Source organism: Caretta caretta, chromosome 3 (assembly GCF_965140235.1).
Source record: "Caretta caretta isolate rCarCar2 chromosome 3, rCarCar1.hap1, whole genome shotgun sequence".
In the NCBI taxonomy this organism is placed as follows: Eukaryota; Metazoa; Chordata; order Testudines; family Cheloniidae; genus Caretta; species Caretta caretta.
The window spans coordinates 98,315,394-98,333,355 of NC_134208.1; the positions used below are offsets into that span (position 1 = coordinate 98,315,394).

The 17,962-nt window shown below is 40.2% G+C and overlaps 1 protein-coding gene across 1 annotated transcript; it reads left to right on the plus strand.

Moving 5' to 3' along the window:
- The first annotated feature begins 264 nt into the window (after positions 1-264).
- Positions 265-17,363, plus strand: C3H6orf58 (chromosome 3 C6orf58 homolog). The gene is made up of 6 exons (XM_048846222.2): positions 265-630; positions 4,251-4,337; positions 8,178-8,362; positions 10,257-10,393; positions 13,525-13,763; positions 16,993-17,363. The coding sequence occupies exons 1-6, from the start codon at positions 285-287 to the stop codon at positions 17,094-17,096; spliced, it is 1,098 nt and encodes a 365-aa protein (XP_048702179.2). The 5' UTR covers positions 265-284; the 3' UTR covers positions 17,097-17,363.
- The last annotated feature ends 599 nt before the right edge of the window (positions 17,364-17,962 follow it).

Here is a 17,962-nt window from a genome sequence, read left to right on the forward strand (position 1 = left end):
TTCTTTCATCTGTTGTTACCGAGCATGTTCAAGTCCCTCAGAGCTGATACAGCACCAGAGATCCTTCAGCTCCCCATCCCTGCCTCAAAGGCAGCATTGGAATGGCAGGGGTATGAGCATCACTCTTGGTATGCCAGTCTGACAGAGCCACGTCAGCTTCATGGGAAAAGGGGCAGGGTGATCCAAGCTAACTGACTTCATAGGTAGCCTGAGCCACCATCCCGCCCCTGCCTTCCCTGATGAAAGCTCATACCTACTCTGAAAGCCCCAGATACCTGTATAAGATGGTCCTACCTGACATGTGTGTGTTCCTGGGGCAGCACTCTCTTTTCCTTGTGCTACTCACTGCCGTTGCTCTCAGTCCAACAACTGTAGTAGCACTAACCCAAGAGGATGTCTGCAAAAACGATGTGTATCCTCCTCTGTGGCATCAGGCTCCTGGAAGCATAGAGGATTTCCCAGTACATGGCAACAAAATCTTCATCAGTGCCTGGAACTATCTAGAGAGACTGGGAGTGTATAAGATCTTGCTCAACTATTCAGCTAAACATTTCACCACATCTGGATCAAATAATGTTGGCAATATCCTATGGGGCTTGCCTCTGCAGCTTGGCTGGCAGTATCATACAGGTACAAACTCTCTCCTTAAAAGGGCTGTAATAACTAAATATTTAATAGATAAATGCAGGTTCGTTATTTTCATGGTCTCTTACTTGCAACCAGTACAGTCCCATACATTCTGAATTTTGCTTTACCCAGAAGAGAGTTAAGTTGCTAGGTTGGAAAGGAACTTTTGAAATGAATGCAATGTCCTTGCACTGTTGAGCAATAGATACGGGGACTTGAAGTTGCCTTGCTGATATGGGAAGATATTGCCACATACAATGTTAATCAGAAGCCAAGTATGTTTTTTTAAATTCCTATTAGGCCAAAAATAGAGGTAGAAAATTAATAGATTAGTGTCTTAATTCACTGCTTTAAAAAGCATTTCCTGATCATCTAATTTTATACTGGATATTGCAACTCTGTTTTTAAAATATTAACTGATTGTTTTTGTTGTTTTAATTTGGTAGCTTATGAGATCTTCATTGGTAGCTTCAGCATAATTCCTTGAGTGGGTTGAAAATTTTTAATTTTTTATGAATTTGTTTTTGAAAATATTTTCAAAACTTGTCACTTTTTTCCTTTTTGACCAGCTTAAAGTGCATGAGAGATTTTTTGAAATGTCAAAGTTTTAACAAAAAGAGTTGTGAAAAAATTCATGAAAACGTTTGTGCAGGTCAGCCAGGCCTAGTACCTGAGGGCCCAGTCCACAAAAGCCAAGCAACATCACTATTTTCAATGATTTGTCATTCTTGTTGTCAGTCTTAGTAGACTGCAAAATGAAAGTATATATGTGGTACGGGGAGGCATACCTATGCTAACCAGATTAAAGCTAGCCTGCCGGGGAACCTGGGTACATACCTGGGTTGCTAGCTTATGCTGAAACTCACGCTGCCATGTCTACAGTGCTGTTGTTACTGGTATTAGCAAGATTAAAATTAGCTTAGATATGCCTATCCATGCTAAAATCACATGTTCATTTTGCAGTGTATACGTACCCTAAAGGTCTCTCCAGGTCAGATATGAGGCACATTAGTAAGAATTTTATGAGGAATCTTGCCCTGCTACTTACTGTAGTGTAACTGTTCTGTGGATACAGAGAAGCCTCCCAATTAAAGGTGGTGTTAATTCCCCCCGTTTCATGTGTTAACAACTGAATTTACCAGGGCTACCGCTCAGGAGACTAAATTTTCTAAGAAATTTCCTAGCTAAAAAATTGTTGGTACATTTTCAAATAAACATTTAAAAATCACCCTGTTCTGAAATCCCCTGCCTTCCATTGCACAGTGTTGGGAGACGGTCCTAACTTAAACAATGAAGTGCTTTTGCATCTTCCCAGTGCCATTGGGGAAATATGGAAAAAAAGTTTTAGCTAAACATGATAGCGTCAGTTATCTATTGTAACAAGTTTCAGAGTAACAGCCGTGTTAGTCTGTATTCGCAAAAAGAAAAGGAGTACTTGTGGCACCTTAGAGACTAACCAATTTATTTGAGCATAAGCTTTCGTGAGCTACAGCTCACTTCATCGGATGCAAATTCTGCCTAGCTGTTCCTCTCTGCTCCCAGATTTTCACGGGAGGTCTCTTCCTGCAAGTGCCCTCTGATTAGAACCCCACTGCTGAAGCACATGGGAGAGTAGGAGCCAGAGTGCCCATTATAGGATGGTCCATGCAGTCAGCCAGGATGGGACAACATTTGGGGGCAGTGCCAGAGCTCAAGTCCTCACATTGGGCAGTAGTATAACACCCTAGGTATCAGCACACAATACTCTTAGCAGTCTGCTGGTTTCTTCTCTGACAAGTTTTTCAGCAATTCCTCAGAAGTAGCTAGAGTTAAATTTTAATTACCAACATACCTCCCACACATCTAACCTGTAATCTCCATATTCTAAATTAAGAGAAGAACAATGGAATTCATCACGCAGGGACACTCTCTTTAATTGCTTTGTTTTGTAAAGCGCTATGGATATCTTCAGCACTACTATGGAGGCTTCGGTAACTAGTGAGTCTATGAAACTGTAGCTAAATATAGTTAAGCAACAGTCTCCAGGACTGTCAATATATCATCTTTCTAAAGCACTTAATTCACTTTAAAAAGCTGAACTAAATCAATTTCGACTTAGATTTGACCCATATCATTGACTAGTTTCAAATTAGGCTCCTAGTAGGGCTGTCAAATGATTTAAAAAATTGTGTGATTAATCGCACTGTTAATAATAGAATACCATTTATTTAAAGATTTTTGGATGTTTTCTACATTTTCAAATATATTGATTTCAATTACAACATGGAATACAAAGTGTACAGTGCTCACTTTATATTTATTTTTATTACAAATATTTGCACTGTAAAAAACAAAAGAAATAGTATTTTCAAGTATTGTAGTGCAATCTCTTTATCATGAAAGTTGAACTTACAAATGTAGAATTATGTATAACTGCATTCAAAAACAAAACAATGTAAAACTTTAGAGCCTACAAGTCCACTCAGTCCTATTTCTTGTTCAACCAGTCCCTCAGACAGGCAAGTTTGTTTACATTTGCAGGAGATAATGCTGCCAGCTTCTTGTTCACAGTGTCACCTGAAAGTGAGAACAGGCATTCACATGGCACTGCTTCAGCCAGTGTCCCAAGATATTTACATGCCAGATGCACTAAAGATTCATATGTCTCTTCAGTGTGAATAAAACTGCAATTAATCGCAAATAATTTTTTTAATAATTTTAGTTAATTGCGTGAGTTAACTGTGATTAATTGACAGCTCTAGCTCCTAGTTATTTCATTTTGGTTACACAATGTATTGAAATATAATAGAAAAAGGGTCCCCAAACTTTTTCATGGTATGGATGACATCTTACCAGAGGGATTGTTTTGTGGATATCTTCTCACCGTTCATGATTACATGTCTTCCCGAAGGCAAGTACAGCAATTGTTTATATATAAAATAGTAATCAAAAAGGATTTAATGTATTTTAGATTTCATTTAATGTGATTTGCCTGGCAGAAACAAAGGTGAAAGACACCACCACATACCCAGCTCATTCTCCACAGACCAAATGCTCTACTGTCCAGCATTTGGGAACCTCTGTAATAGCAGATATTTAAGACCCGATTCACCAAAGCACATGCGTAAATAGTTTGCTTAATAAGCATGGGAATACTCATGTCACATGCTTGAATGTGTGTATAAGTGAAATGCTGAATTACAATGAGGTTACTCACATAATTAACGTTAAACACATGATTTAAATATGTTGCTGAACAGGAGAGGATTACTTATGTTACATCCTTCAAGTTAAACATGTGCTTAAATGCCTTGAAAGAATCACCAGGAGACTGTAAACATGTTTAACATGAAGCACGTGTTGAAGAGTTTGGCTGAACAGGAGTGGGATGACTCAAATGCTTAATGTTGAGGACACACTTTTGTGCTTTGTTGAGTTCAGGCCGTGGTTTGGGAGTCTCAATTCATTGGCACTACAAGAGGCATTGTTTGTGAAATTAAACTACCATATGAACAGTAACCATTTTCTTTCACTGAGCCAAATCCTGCATGCTTTGCTTATACAAGAAGTCCCATAGGCTTCAGTGGGACTGCTCCTGTGAATAAGGTGAGTAGCATCTGGCATTCCATTTTGTTTTGATTCAGGCAGGCTAGCAGATCCTTCCAATGTTACCACCTGCAGCCATGGCGCTGGACAGCATCTATGCATCTCTGTCCGAAGCTGGTGGGCCTGTAAGTACATGTTATTAGTTTGCTTTTATTCGGAAAATGAGTAATGACCTAGAAGACAATTCAGAGTCTCTCATCCATTTGAACTCCACTTCAAAGTAATTTCAGCATTACACGACTGTGCAGTGAAAAGTCACAGAACAATATATAAACACAAGTAAACTAAGACTTCTTAACCCTGAAACTTGTGGAGGTTTAAATTCTCAACCTTAAAATGGGGCAGTATTCTGAAAAGTGAATAAAAATGGCAGAGTGGGGTTCCATATTTGACATCTATCAATGACCCCAGATCCAGTTTGCTCATTTTAACTTCCAGCACCACAGCCAGTCAATGATGTGAAAGTCAAGCTGGGTTCTTTTCTGGTTCATGCATCAGCGTGAAGAATAAAAATCCTGTGGAGCAATTCTATCCTCAGTTGCACCTTCCCAACTCCATTGTTGTCAATACGATTGTACTGGGGCCAATTGGACAGGAGGAACAGGAGTAGGCTAATCCCACAGGAAGCAAGCCTGTGCTCTTATCACCTCCTCCCCTCAGAGCATGTGAATCCTTTCCTGAGATAAAAGCGTAAAGCCACCAGGTCTGTAGGAGGAACAACACTGCCCTGACTGAGCATATGATTGCCCAGACTTTCATGTAGAAGGGAAAACACACTGCTCCTACATCAGCAGTTTTCAAACTTTGAGCTGACCCACCCCACCCTCCCCCACTTTGAATTACAATTTTTGGTTGCACCAGTCCCTCCCACTTTGGGATTTCAGGCCATGGGAATGTGATGGTCTCTGAGGTGGAACCAGCACTGGGCATGGAGGCTGCCAGGACTGGAAATCAGCACGGGTGCAGCAGATGTTAACACTGGCCCACAAACTGGGTAGCCCAAAAAGGTGTCAGGGGTGGAGGTGGCACTCCCTCTCCAAGTCCTGCTGTGCAAAGATGGCACCAGCTGCCTGGCATCGCTGATTGCCCCCCCAACCTTCCTCCATGGCCCCCAGGGAGGTGCACCCCACAATTTGCAAATCTCTGTTCTACATACATCCAGGCTTGTTAAGAGACTTTGCAGCGATAGTGGCAGTTGATTTATTGCCCTTTCCTTTAGGCTTATGAGTTCCAGGAGCTTATGTAACAGGTCTTCTGTTTTCCAAAAAAAGCTGTGCCAAAGTTTGCAGAAAAACAAAGGCTGCATTCTTTACCGGCTGAGGATTTGAGTGTCTTAATTTGCTATTCCACTCTCCTTTTAATTCATAGACATATGGAAATAAGCTCCAAAAACACACATTGAAACAATATAGCCAGTTTTTTCTCCCCGAGCTGGCCTTACATGGCAGTATTTCTAGTCTTTCTACTGAAGCGTAACTCCTCAAAGAAAGAAAAAGGATTTTTTTTTTTTAAAGAAATCACTGATTTCTTACTGGCCTGTTTCTCCTTGAGGGCTACCCACATGCCAATTGAGAAACTTTAGCTATTCTAAAATGAACCATAAAAAGCATACTTTTCTCTGTTTACATATCCAAAAATGAATGAACCTGTTCAGAGATTTTAAAGAAATTTCTATTTTATGTCCTGGGTAAGATTTTCAAAAGCATCTAAATGATTTAGATTCTAAGCCTCATTGAACGGCAATGGAATCTGGGCTTGGCACTTTTGATATGAGGCTTAGGCTCCCAGATCACTTAAGCCTTGCAATGCTGAGTGGAGTAATGCCTGAATACCTTCAAAAAGTTGGGCCACAGGTGCTTTTGTAATTTTATCTTGTGCCTTTTTTCAAAAAGGAAACTGACAGGTAGGGAAAAAATGAGAATAATCCTTTACAGCTTAATATGAATATTTGAGCTTAAAGACACTTACATGGAACCAATGTTTGTTAAACAACCCTGTTCTTTTAGATAAGGCAGGCTTTTTCCTACAGAAAACTTCAATCTTCAAATTTTTATGATCTTTTTTAATGTTCAACCAATAGTCTATCTCCTTTAAAAAAAAAAAAATCTTTTCCCTCCATCACTTCTGTCCCTCACTCCCGAATCTCCCCTGCTCATATTTTCCTGTCAAGTGACCCTCCTCCTGCTCCACACCACATGCTGGCTGGCTGCCTGGATCTACTTCATCCTAGCAACCTCCCATGCCATACACATATCTTCTTTTGGAGACTTCTGTAATTAAGAGTCTGGCAACAAGTCAGACCCTAAAAATATACATCATGTGACCAGTGGGTGCTCAAAGTTACAAAGAAACATAGGAATTGCCATGCTGGATCAAACCATCTAATCCAGCATCCTCTCCCTGACAGTGGCCAGCATCACAGAGGAGGGTGCGAGAAACCTTGCGTTAGGATAACCAATTTGAATGGGTATCATAATGTCATCAGATATTCTTAGCAAAATAGAAACATCACTTTACTTTTAACTGTGTTTACGCTACCTCTCTTCAACAACATAGTGCAGCACATTTGCTACACAGAGCTCACAGTGTGTGACTTTTTTTGCTATCTTCAGAAAAGATGATTAAATAAACTCATTCCTGTAAGAATGGAGCAGTGCAAGTATGGGTGTGTGTTGAAGATTTTTTGAAACTAGCAAGATACATGTAAAACACCAGGGCTAGATCACTTTGCTTATATGTTGCATTTGTCCCCACCCCCATCCTTTTCTCCTTCTTAGATTGTAACCATTTCAGTACTGGGCTCCAATCTCAATACACGTCTGAAGCACCAAGCAAACTTTTGGTGCTACGTAAATGGGAAAAAAAATGTCAGACTTATAAGTGTATGAAGGTAAATATGAGTTTAAAATAAGAGCTGTAACTTGTAATTAGAGGTATGTATGCATACCTTCCTTCCATTCCGGTTTTTATATCATGCCCATCATCAGGATAAGTCCCTCCTTCTGAGTAATAGAGCATTGTCAAACAAGGAGTACTGCTCACACTAATAGGAGACATGATGTCAAACCTTTGGTATCCTTCTGACGGAGTGTAAAGCTTGAGGGCATGAGCAGAGTGAACTGCATACTATATTTTAACTAGCATCATTCTCGTATCATGGAAATGTGTCTCCATAGGAAAAGAAAGAGGCTATATGATCTTCAGTCACTTTTTCCCCAAGCATGCAGTATAAATACTCCACAGACTTTCAGATCTGGGCTCAAACATACTTAAATAGTCAGAAATAAACCTACTGTTACCACTATCTACTTTCGACCACTGGTTAGTTATTTCTGAAAGCCTGCCTCGGAGTGACCCACCAAAACAACCACTATACTTATAAATAAAACCATATTTGGGGGCCATTCCTGAATTTCTTGTGCACCTAAAATTCAATGAGTTTGAGGGGCAAAGGAATGCCAGGAGACTGGGAGTAGGGAGAAGAAAGAAAACTCTTTCTTCCAGCAACTAGATGGAGATCAGAGACTTAAAAACCAGGAGGCACCCACAATCTATATGCTGTTAGGAAGCAAACAGCCCCATACAATGCCCACCAGAGGGCACCCTGATAAGAGTGTCAGCACCTTTTCGTTTCCTAGATGCTAGATGTGGGTGCTGGGCTTCTCACCAGGATAAGGCCCATGGAGCTAATTTTCATGAGTTTAGTATTGTGCGAGTGTCTGGTAAACTTTTGAGCCCTGTACATGGTAACATTTAAGGGCCTCATTTTTCAAGTTGCTAACCCATCCTGCAAAATACTGAACACCTTCAACTCCTATTGACTTAACAACAATCGAACTATCATGTGTAAACGACTGGTGATTTTAAACATTAGCACAGAGGCAGAATCTCACTGTTTTCTCTAGGTAGGCATGTTTCATTCACTTGCAACTGTCATCTCTTTTTCTTTTCATGTGTTATTATAGCTGTGAATTACTATCTGGGTATTATACCATTTCTGGGTGCCACGGAAGCTGGTTTCTTTGGACAGTTGCAACATGAGATAAAAATATTACCACCAGAAGAGCTAAGAGCAGACTTCTGCTACAGCACTGCTGACTGCCGTTCCCGCATTCCGAAAGTCATGGATGCATGGAAGGCTTATTTTGAGGTAGATCATCTTTTTTCTGTTGTTCATAGTTTGTGACAGATGATACCAGAACATTGCTTTTTAAACTTATTATTAACGTTTTTTAAGAATCAGAGGGCCTGATTCACATCTCATTAATACCCGTTTCAGTTAGGAGAAATCCAGGTGAAGTCAATGGAGTTACCATGATGTAAAATTAGTTAGAGAGGAGTATCACGTCCAGAATTTTTAAGGTTTATAGCTTTATTTCTTCACTTTAAATAATTCTATGTTTTAGAGTCTGACTTGAGAGATTGTTATGCTAATACTTATACTAGTAATTTGGGAGCTGTGCTATGGCTATACAAAGAACAGAAATGTGATACAGAATCTTCTCCTTGAGAAATGCCCTTATCCTACTTTTATATGATCCCTTTGCTTCTTTTGAGTGTCAAAAGAGTTGTTGAAAGTTTCACCCAGAAAGACAGTCTTTTGTACACGTACACAGTCTTTCCCTCTCACTTCACACCTTTTCTCTAAAAGAGAGGTGACAGTTTCTTTTCCATCCCAAGTTTCAATAATGATTCCTTTACTTACACTTCCTCTCAGATTTTCAGTGAACAGCCAGAGATGCAAGTATTATAATGTCCAGTCCATCAGAGACTCAAAGTCTAAAACAAAAATTCTCTTGGTAAACTAGACAGATGAACCAGAGAGCGGAAGGGTATGACTGGATCAGTCATTACAGATATTTGTTTTCTTAAGTTTATTCATCTGAAATAATATGTTTAGAAGATTATAATCAAAGAACTAAAATTATAATCCTAACCTAAAAGACAGCTGGCATGATACATTTTACAGCTAACTTTCTTTCTGACTTCCTGAAAATCTATATCAACGCACTTGAAAGTGTGTAAGAGACTGCTCAAGTCAGACCAAGAATACAAGGATTGTAGCGTAGAAAATTCCATGATGTCAAAACACAGAACTCTTGTTTATAATAAGACATTTTAATAAAAATGTCCCCACTATTGCTAATACCAGTTCAACTCCACAAGTTTTGGCAACATTGGGAGCCTACGGGAAGTGGTGGTGTTTTTTTTAAAAAAACCCAACATATCCTAACAATTTCGTGGGACCTCTCCATATTCCAAAAAATCAACTAAAGCCACTGCACAACTTAATTTAGAAATCAGTGCCCACTGACTGTAGCAGAAAGAGGTAATACAATTGTACCAAGCCCTTTGTTTATTGTTGACTTGTTTGTTTCTTGTCTTCCCCTTGGAAATAATATCCTCAGCTGAATCATCCATTATAAGTACAGCAAACTATAGAAGAATTCAGTCTAAACATTTTTTCCCCAACTCTAGCAGCAATTTCCCATATTTTAAAAAGCAAAGTGGGACTGTGATGAAATGTATCCATTTAAACAGGAATTTTGAATAACAGAATGCTTTCAGGTTGCAAATCAACTATTTCAGAGTCAGAAAAAGCACCACTTTAGGAGTAAATTACAATGTGTGTCATCCAGTTTTAGGCCTGATGCATAAGTTACTGGGTGAAATTCTATGTCGCGTATTATGCGGAAGATCATCCTAGATCATCAGAATGGCAACCCTTGTCCCTCCCTTTCCCCTCACCCCCATTTTGTCTTCTAGATTTGGCCTGGCTCCATTGAAGTCAATGACAAAATCTCACTAACCTTAATGATTAGTCATGATTTCACCCTGTACATTTATTAATCATTCTTTCTCCTCCCCCATGTCAAATATTAAGCTTTAATCGATATGCAACATGACCACACTCTAACTATTTAAAAGCAATTTGCCCCAGTTAAACAAAACATTTGTCAAAATAATTGTTTTGCAAGTAACTACTATGTATTTTTTTAAACTAGTCTCACTGGTAATATTTGTATGTTCTGCTTTTACTTTAGTATCTATTATCCACTGAACAGAAATCTGAAAGGCCCACAGCATCTTCCTTCTCAATAGAAAAGGATGAAGCATTGCATTACTTGTGGGAAGCACATGTAGCATCCATCGCTTATGCAGTTCCAAAGTTCAGAAACAGGTAAGAGAAAGCCACAAAAGTAAGGTCAAAAGGGGATGATTCCCCAGTTCCATGTCCATTAGTAGGCACCATATTTGCACGGTTTAGTATACTCTTTCTTGCTTATCATGCTCCTGACTCTTTAGTTATATTGTAGTGGTACATGTTCAGCAAGATTTGTATATTCAAAGAGTGACAGGGACTGCAACATGAACGCTCCTTCTAGAAAATGGCAGGGCATCAAACAACCTAAGACATGGCTGAAGTGGCAAGAAGACCAGGAGATGTATCATTCTGGGGCAGTGTATACGACGGAATTAACTGGAATTAACATCCTCAAGAATGGCAAAGCAGCTGGTATAGATGACATTCACAAAGAACAAATCAAATACTTCTGACCAGCAACAAAGATCTAGTTATTCAAGTTGTTTAACACACTCTCAGCCACACATAAAGTCCCCAGTGTCTGGGAGTGAGCATGTGCCATGGCACTCCTTAAGCCAGGGACGAATGAAATGGAGCTGAAGAACTTAAGGCCTATAACCACTGCTATGCCACCTCTACAAACTATATGAGCATTTCATCTTAAACCACCTATCACCACTTGCTGAAAAGCAACTAATCCCAGAGCAAGCTTTGAAAAGCGTATGGTGACAGGCTCTGTGTTTGCCGACCTATCAGCAGCAAACGACACAGCTATGTTAAAATTGGCAAGGTCTGGGCTCTCAGTTTATTACACCAAGAACCAATTGTGGACCAAGCCAGCCAAAACACAGGTGAGTCTGTTCCATTTTTGGTACCATGAGGCCAATAGACAACTCAGCATCATCTGGAATGGGGTACCATTTGCCCTCTATCTACCTACGAGTGATCCTAGAACTCTCTTGAGATCTACAGATTAAAGTGCTATATGAGAGCTAATTGTCATTCTTAGTATTATTTTAGGTATCCATTCAAATCTTTCTCTCACTCTGTTGTTTGGGTCATGATACTAACTCAAAACCAAGTTAGATAAATGATACCACCAATGCTACCAACCATATACAGGAGTGAACTTGACAGGAAATCTGCAGCACTGCCCTTACAATAACAAGCATTGGAACAGTATTATTCTTGCATCTATGCATAGTCCTAATCATTCTGCCATCATGTGTAGGAATTAGAGCTGGTTGAAAAAGCAAATTTTTTTCACATGAAATTTTGAAAAATATTAGTTTTTTTTCTGAAATTTCCCATGGAAAATTTTTAGTTTCTTGAAAAATGTAAACAAACTAAACATTTTTGGATTTTTGCCCAAAGGCCTTGTGACAGGTTTGCTCTACTCACCACTGGATGGTGCCACCTGCTGGCAGTTCTGGAGATTAGCTTGGTCAGACTGATGCCCTTTCCAGTTGTTGCATGCTGTCTCTCCACCTTGGTCTCTGTCTGCAGCCCCTCTCTTGCTCCAGGAGCTGTTGCATCCCATTTCTGACTCAGCCCTCTGGCTAGGTCACTATCGTGGTTTCCCCTTCCGGGGCAGGAAGTCTCTTCTCCAAAACAGGCACAAGGAGTCTTCTTCCTGTGCACTACTTCCCCGGTGGCTAGTTGGGGAACCCGAGCCCACCCACTACTCTGAGATCCGGCTCAGGCACCCTCTAGTCAGCAGTTAATGTCTGTTCTCCCCCATACCTTGTGGCATTTCCCTGAACCCTTTCCTAACCTTCTGGTTCTCCCTTCCTTCTCTGGGTCTGCCAGATTCATGGCTCTATCATCCCAGGGAGCAACTGCAGCCTCCAGGTCTCTGCACCCTCCAAACACTTCTCACTCCTTCCAGGGAGTGACTGCAGCCTTTCCCAGCAGCCCCTTCTGTTGCCAGCCTCCTGGCTTTTATAGAAGCCCTGCCTGTCCCTCACAGGTGAACTTCTAACTAGCTGCCTCCAGCTTAAAGCTCCCTTGCTTGCAGCCTAATTAGCTGATTTGGGCCCACCTGGCCTAATTCAGCTCTTGCAGGGCTAGTGTGAGGAGCACACCCCATTACGGGCCTGAACATTTTAACCAAAATAAACCATTTTTACCAAAAATGTTTGTTTTAGTCAAAAAGCCATTTTCTGTTGAAAAAAAAATGATTCTAGGATAAAAATTTTAGCCAGCTCTAGTAGAAACCATCAGAGAAACACAAGTCCTCCTTTTCATTTTGCGGATACAGACTAACATGGCTGCTACTCTGAAACCACAATTATATAATGGAGGCACTGGTCATGACTCCATAATTAAGGCTGAATTCCACTTTGCATGTAAAGTACGGATTCAATGAACTTCTTTTGGATGAAATATACAGCATATCCTCCTCAAACTTGCAGTGGTTATTCTCTGTGTACATCATTGATTTTCTGAGAATTTACAAGAAATCCATTCCTTAGTTTGTGAGCCAGAATTAATTAAAAACTGGGTGGTTCTTTAAGAAGTTTAGCATCTTTGTCAGTCTTTTCTTTGCCCCAGATAATCTTAGCAACAGAATAATACAGGCACTTCAAAATTTCCTTATATTTAAAATTAAACTGAAATCCTGTTCAAAGGCTACATTTAAATGTGGTCATAGTTAAGATATTAACTTAGTTTTTATTATATAGGTAACAAGCAGGCTCAGGTAACTCTTAAGGAGGGCCACTGTGATTTCAGATAACTCAGCCAATCATCACCCTTCCTCTACTGCTAATTTGCATGCTACAGTTCTGTTAGTCATAATGACTCAGTGTTATGAGGGAGACTAGTCACACATATCAAGAATTCTCATTGGTAGACTACGGAGACCAGATGTCACTGCTCTTTAAAGTTTGCATGGCCATATTCTAGGTTGGGAATCAGTGCTTGAAAGGCTCCACAATAGCACTTCAAACAGCTCACTTGCACTCCAAGGTAGCACTGCCAGGGAAACTGAGGCAGGAGCACCCAGGGAGCCCTTAAGGCCCAATGATATTGGGTCTCTGGGACTAAGCTCTCCCTGCTACCCCTTTCACATATCACTGGTCTCACTAACACAGTCCTTTAAAGCAAGAAGTCATTTATGGATTAAGGCATCTGACACGTTAGATGTAATGAAATATAAATGGTAGATTCATGAGCTCTGGGTAGGATTAATTTACCTGTTAACTTTGAGTTTTTATTTCTTTCAGCTTAAAATATGTCTCTGGCCCCGAAGCAAGTTTTGGGGAGAATTGGGCTAATGCTGTGGATTTCATTGCGGCTACACATTTTTCAGCAGATCTACAGAACACAAACTATTTCCAGGCTTTCTTACCACCGCGGATGCTTTCTGAACGTGATAAAGCCCCATTCATTAGTGACTTCAGTCCAGAGCAGAACAAAGTCTTGCTTTTATTTTGTGTTCTTCACAAAACAAATAAATTGACAGGTATGCGCCACCCATATTTTGTGTGTATATTACACCTTATCCATCATCTGTAAAGTAAAAAAAAAAAAAAAAATCACAGGTAAATGGGTCAACCAACAGAGTGTGTGGAGACAACTTTGATTAGGGATTGTGTGTGTGTGTGTGTGTGTACGTACACCAAAGCAACTGACTTCATGCTTTTTCTCAATTATCAAAGGTATCATATAAATTTGAGTCTTCTTTAAAGTTAACATGAAAGCTGCAAAATCAGTTACACAGCATCATCTGATGGCAAAGTTTAGAACTACAAGCTCCTACGGTTCCAGTTCATTTACAGTTACACTGCTTAAATCTCTTTATTTAGTTCCCTTTATTTAGGAAAAGAGGTCGGCATCTTGAAGTGAAAATACAGTACTGTATAAGTATAGTGATATTGTAAAATAAGGATATTATATAATAAGTCTGAAAGAAATCTTTAATCCACGCAGTATTCATGTACAACAATTCAGAGCACATGTCAAAATTGTTACTGTGACAGGCTCTCTGATTTGTGAATTCAGTATGTGCTTGTGTCATTCTGATGCTTCTTTGAGAGCTGTAAGAAAGATTTCTTGCTGTAAAGGCCTTCTCACAGGAAACTTTCAGAAATGCCACAGAACTTGTATTCAACGAGCACTGAATAAATGTAAGAGCTGGATTATCTATAGAGATCTTTCTTTTAGATGTGCCTGTCTTCATGGAACTTCAGCACGAACAAATTTACGTAAAACAATGGTCTCTCAGTTAGACTGTCTTCTCTGTCCTTCCTTGTAATGCCATTAGTGTATGTTTGGTAGCAATTTCTTTTATCAATTGGCCATCTGTAGGATAGTTATTGTATAGGAACGGGTTTTCTGTTTAATTGTATAGATGAGGACAGCCATGGTCAGTCTGATGTCTGCTTGGAAAGGGCTTCTGTAGCTAGGGACACCTGCCAATCTACCCTGAAATACTTGAGGCCCACTGAGTAGTTTCGGAACCAGGATTAGGACTTCAAATTGCATCTGAGTTGAGATTGGAACCGCTGCAGTGACTGGAGCACTGAAATGTTGTTTCCTCATCACTGAAACTCAGATGCCAGGCTGTGGCAAGTTGCTGGCCTTCACTTTCAGCTTCAGGTTTTAGTGATATCAAGCTTGGAATTGACCACAGTATGGATCACTATGGCCAGCTCCACCTCTGACCAGGATGGGGTGAAAGTGCCTTGCCAGCCAAAGATGATGCAGGGGATTTCTAGCCACGGATGCCATTTGGGTGTCCAGGAGTTTGAATAGTCCAGAAGGACCCTGAGTCTGTCATACCACTTGATTAGAGGACTGACACATTCTACTGAGGGAAATGTGCTTTTGGATAGTCATTCAAACTTTTATGCTCTTGCCACTACTGTCATCTCCATTTTATCTGGATTAAGTTTCAGCCAGCCACTCTTCATCCAGGTGCCTATCTACTTCAGACATCGGGGAAGCTAGGTGACGGAGCAGCTGCCCTGTTCGGTGTGGAAGAGATGTAGAGCTGGATATTATCTGTATTTTCAGACTGTTCAAGATCACAGCATCCCCAAGTGGGTGAATGGTTGCATTGAATAACATAGGAGAAAAATCTGACCCTTTCGGCACTCTGCAAATGAGTGCTCTAGAGGCAGATCTCCACTCTCTGTGATCTGTCTGACACCAGAGATCAGAGGGAAAGCTCAGCCTCCTGTTAAGTGTCTCAGAAGACTCAGCTGTGTCTGTACATGGCTGGGTGCCTGTCCATTATTCATACCTAAAGGTATGAGCATCAACATGTCTAGTATCATCCTAGTGTTTTATCTGGGTGCGAAACCTGACTGTGAAGAGTTTATTGTAGGATAATGTTAGACGACAGCTGGTGATGAAGCCCTTTGTCTTCTTCCCCCAAATGGGCGATTAGTCTAGACACATCTCCCACTTCCTCCTTAAGAACTCTCAGTTGAAATTGACATTGTCCCAAAATCTTTCCTAGCTTGTTCTCTGTCCCAATAACATGTCTTATTCCTCTCTGAACTGAACTTTTGTCCTATATCTTCTTTTCTTGTCTTGTCATTTCTTGGCCCTGGTTCTGCAGGCTGTTGAGCACCTCCCGTGAGGTGCTGAGTCTCCTCGGCTCTGGCTGACTTCAACGGGACTTGATGAGTTTTGGTACCTCACAGGACTGGGCCCTTAGACCGTAAGCTCTTTGGAGCAGGGCACATGTCTCAATCTATGTTAGTGAAGCACCACATAAACGTCTTGTGCTAGATACATTTTTATTGCCAGAAGTTGTAGAGATTTGAAACAAAATACAAAGAGCTTTATGCAAACAGGCAATAAAACCCTGCCATGCTCAGCCATATCCATCTTTTCCAATCTGGTGTAAACATCTGCCTTCCAGGTGCCTAGTTTAGGCTGCTCCCTACTGTCCTCTAGTCTCCCCTAACTAGCAGGGAGCTATATTTGTAGAGATCTCCTCCTCGCTCATTCATTAGCTCCTGCTTGATGCCATCATTCAGGAGCACCAGTTCCATTTAGGTTTTTATACTATATGCATCACTGGAGACCTGCCTTTTTATAGTGCTCCTTTCCACTTGTTCTCACAGGGGGCAGCAGGAAGGAGTGAACGCCCTATATATTGGTGTTAGTATATGGTTTCTGAACCCCAGCATACACACTGTCAGCTGGAATAATCGATAGTCTATATGGAAATATTAGTGTATTTTCCCCACTTTGGCTTGATCTTTGAAGCCTCAGCTTAATAGTGGTGCAAAACCTGGATGGATTTTAAAAGAAAAATTAAGAAGTGTGTGATCATAACTGCTAGCGCATTGTCTTTTAAACACAGAAGCTATACATAGTTGTCAAAACAACATCTATATTTGATCATAAATATAAAAAAAACAAGATCACAACATCTATATTTGATCATCCTTTCTTGCCACAGGGGTTATGAGAGAACTTACCCAGTTGTTTATCACTACCACAATGCCCTAATTTGACAGACCAGTTTCTGTCTCCATATATAGTTTTAAGTGATTATTATGCAGGCAACCCACTTCTGTTTTGTACATATTACCTTCCACTAGTCACACTTTTGTAATAGGTTTCAGCAGAGGTGTCTTCCACCTGATGGCCTCTTTGCCCCTGGACAGCTCACCCTACTCTTTTGTAGTGGCACTGATTTTACAGTAGCATATTTTTGTTTGTTTCTTTCCAAGGAGGAACCTTGCTGCTGCTGTGGAGAATGGCTATGTCTACTGAAGCAGGAAGGGCAGTGGTCCAAAGCCTCATTGAAAACTTGATTACAGGCTCCGGAGTTTGATCCAGTGGGAATATATAATGAGCTGAGCTACTTTGACAGCACTTCATGTCTCAAAAACAGTTCCAATATGACCCTGATTGATTCAGCTATTTAACCCACAGTATATCAGGTGACCTGGTCACATTAACTTCTTGAAGCAGGATTTCCTAAGTAGCCATGTGAGTGCCTCTCTCTCTCCTATTGAATCAATATCATTCTGCCTAATTTTCATTAGTCCTTATTTAGCTCATTTGCATGTAATTAAAATGTCTCGCTAAAATTATAAATGAGAACTCAGTTAATTTGCCTTATAAACAAATGTATAATGAATGAAAAATTAAATAAAGCCCAATTACAGTCTGACTGTCTCTCTTTTTCTGTATTCAATGGTCTTGCTAAATATGTAATTTGTCTTGTCTCTGATGGTCTCTGAATTGGTACTTCTCTGCTACAGCAGATTCCAGATTTTACATGACAGCAGCAATTAGGTTTGAAACTTCCAGCCTTTTCAATTTAAATACAGATCAGATGAATCATCTATCTGCTGCATTGCATCTTGGAAACACCTCAGTTCATAACATGGAGTCAAATCCTAAGTGGTGCCAGATATCTGTAACTCCCATTGATACTATTCTCTGGCATAATCCAGCTACTGCTAGAGGACCAACACAGACTTTGAGTATTTCATTTATTTTACCTATTAATCCATGAGCTCAACCCTAAAAAATAGCCCACTGGTACCATTTGAGTGGGCAAAATCTGTTCCTGCATTTTGAATAGCTCTATGTCAACAGCTAACAAAAAAGTTGTGGGCGACCTTCCTGCAGAGCAGTTTAGTGGTCGAGCTGAACCTGGTTTTTCGTTAAATTTTTTTATAAAAAATTCCT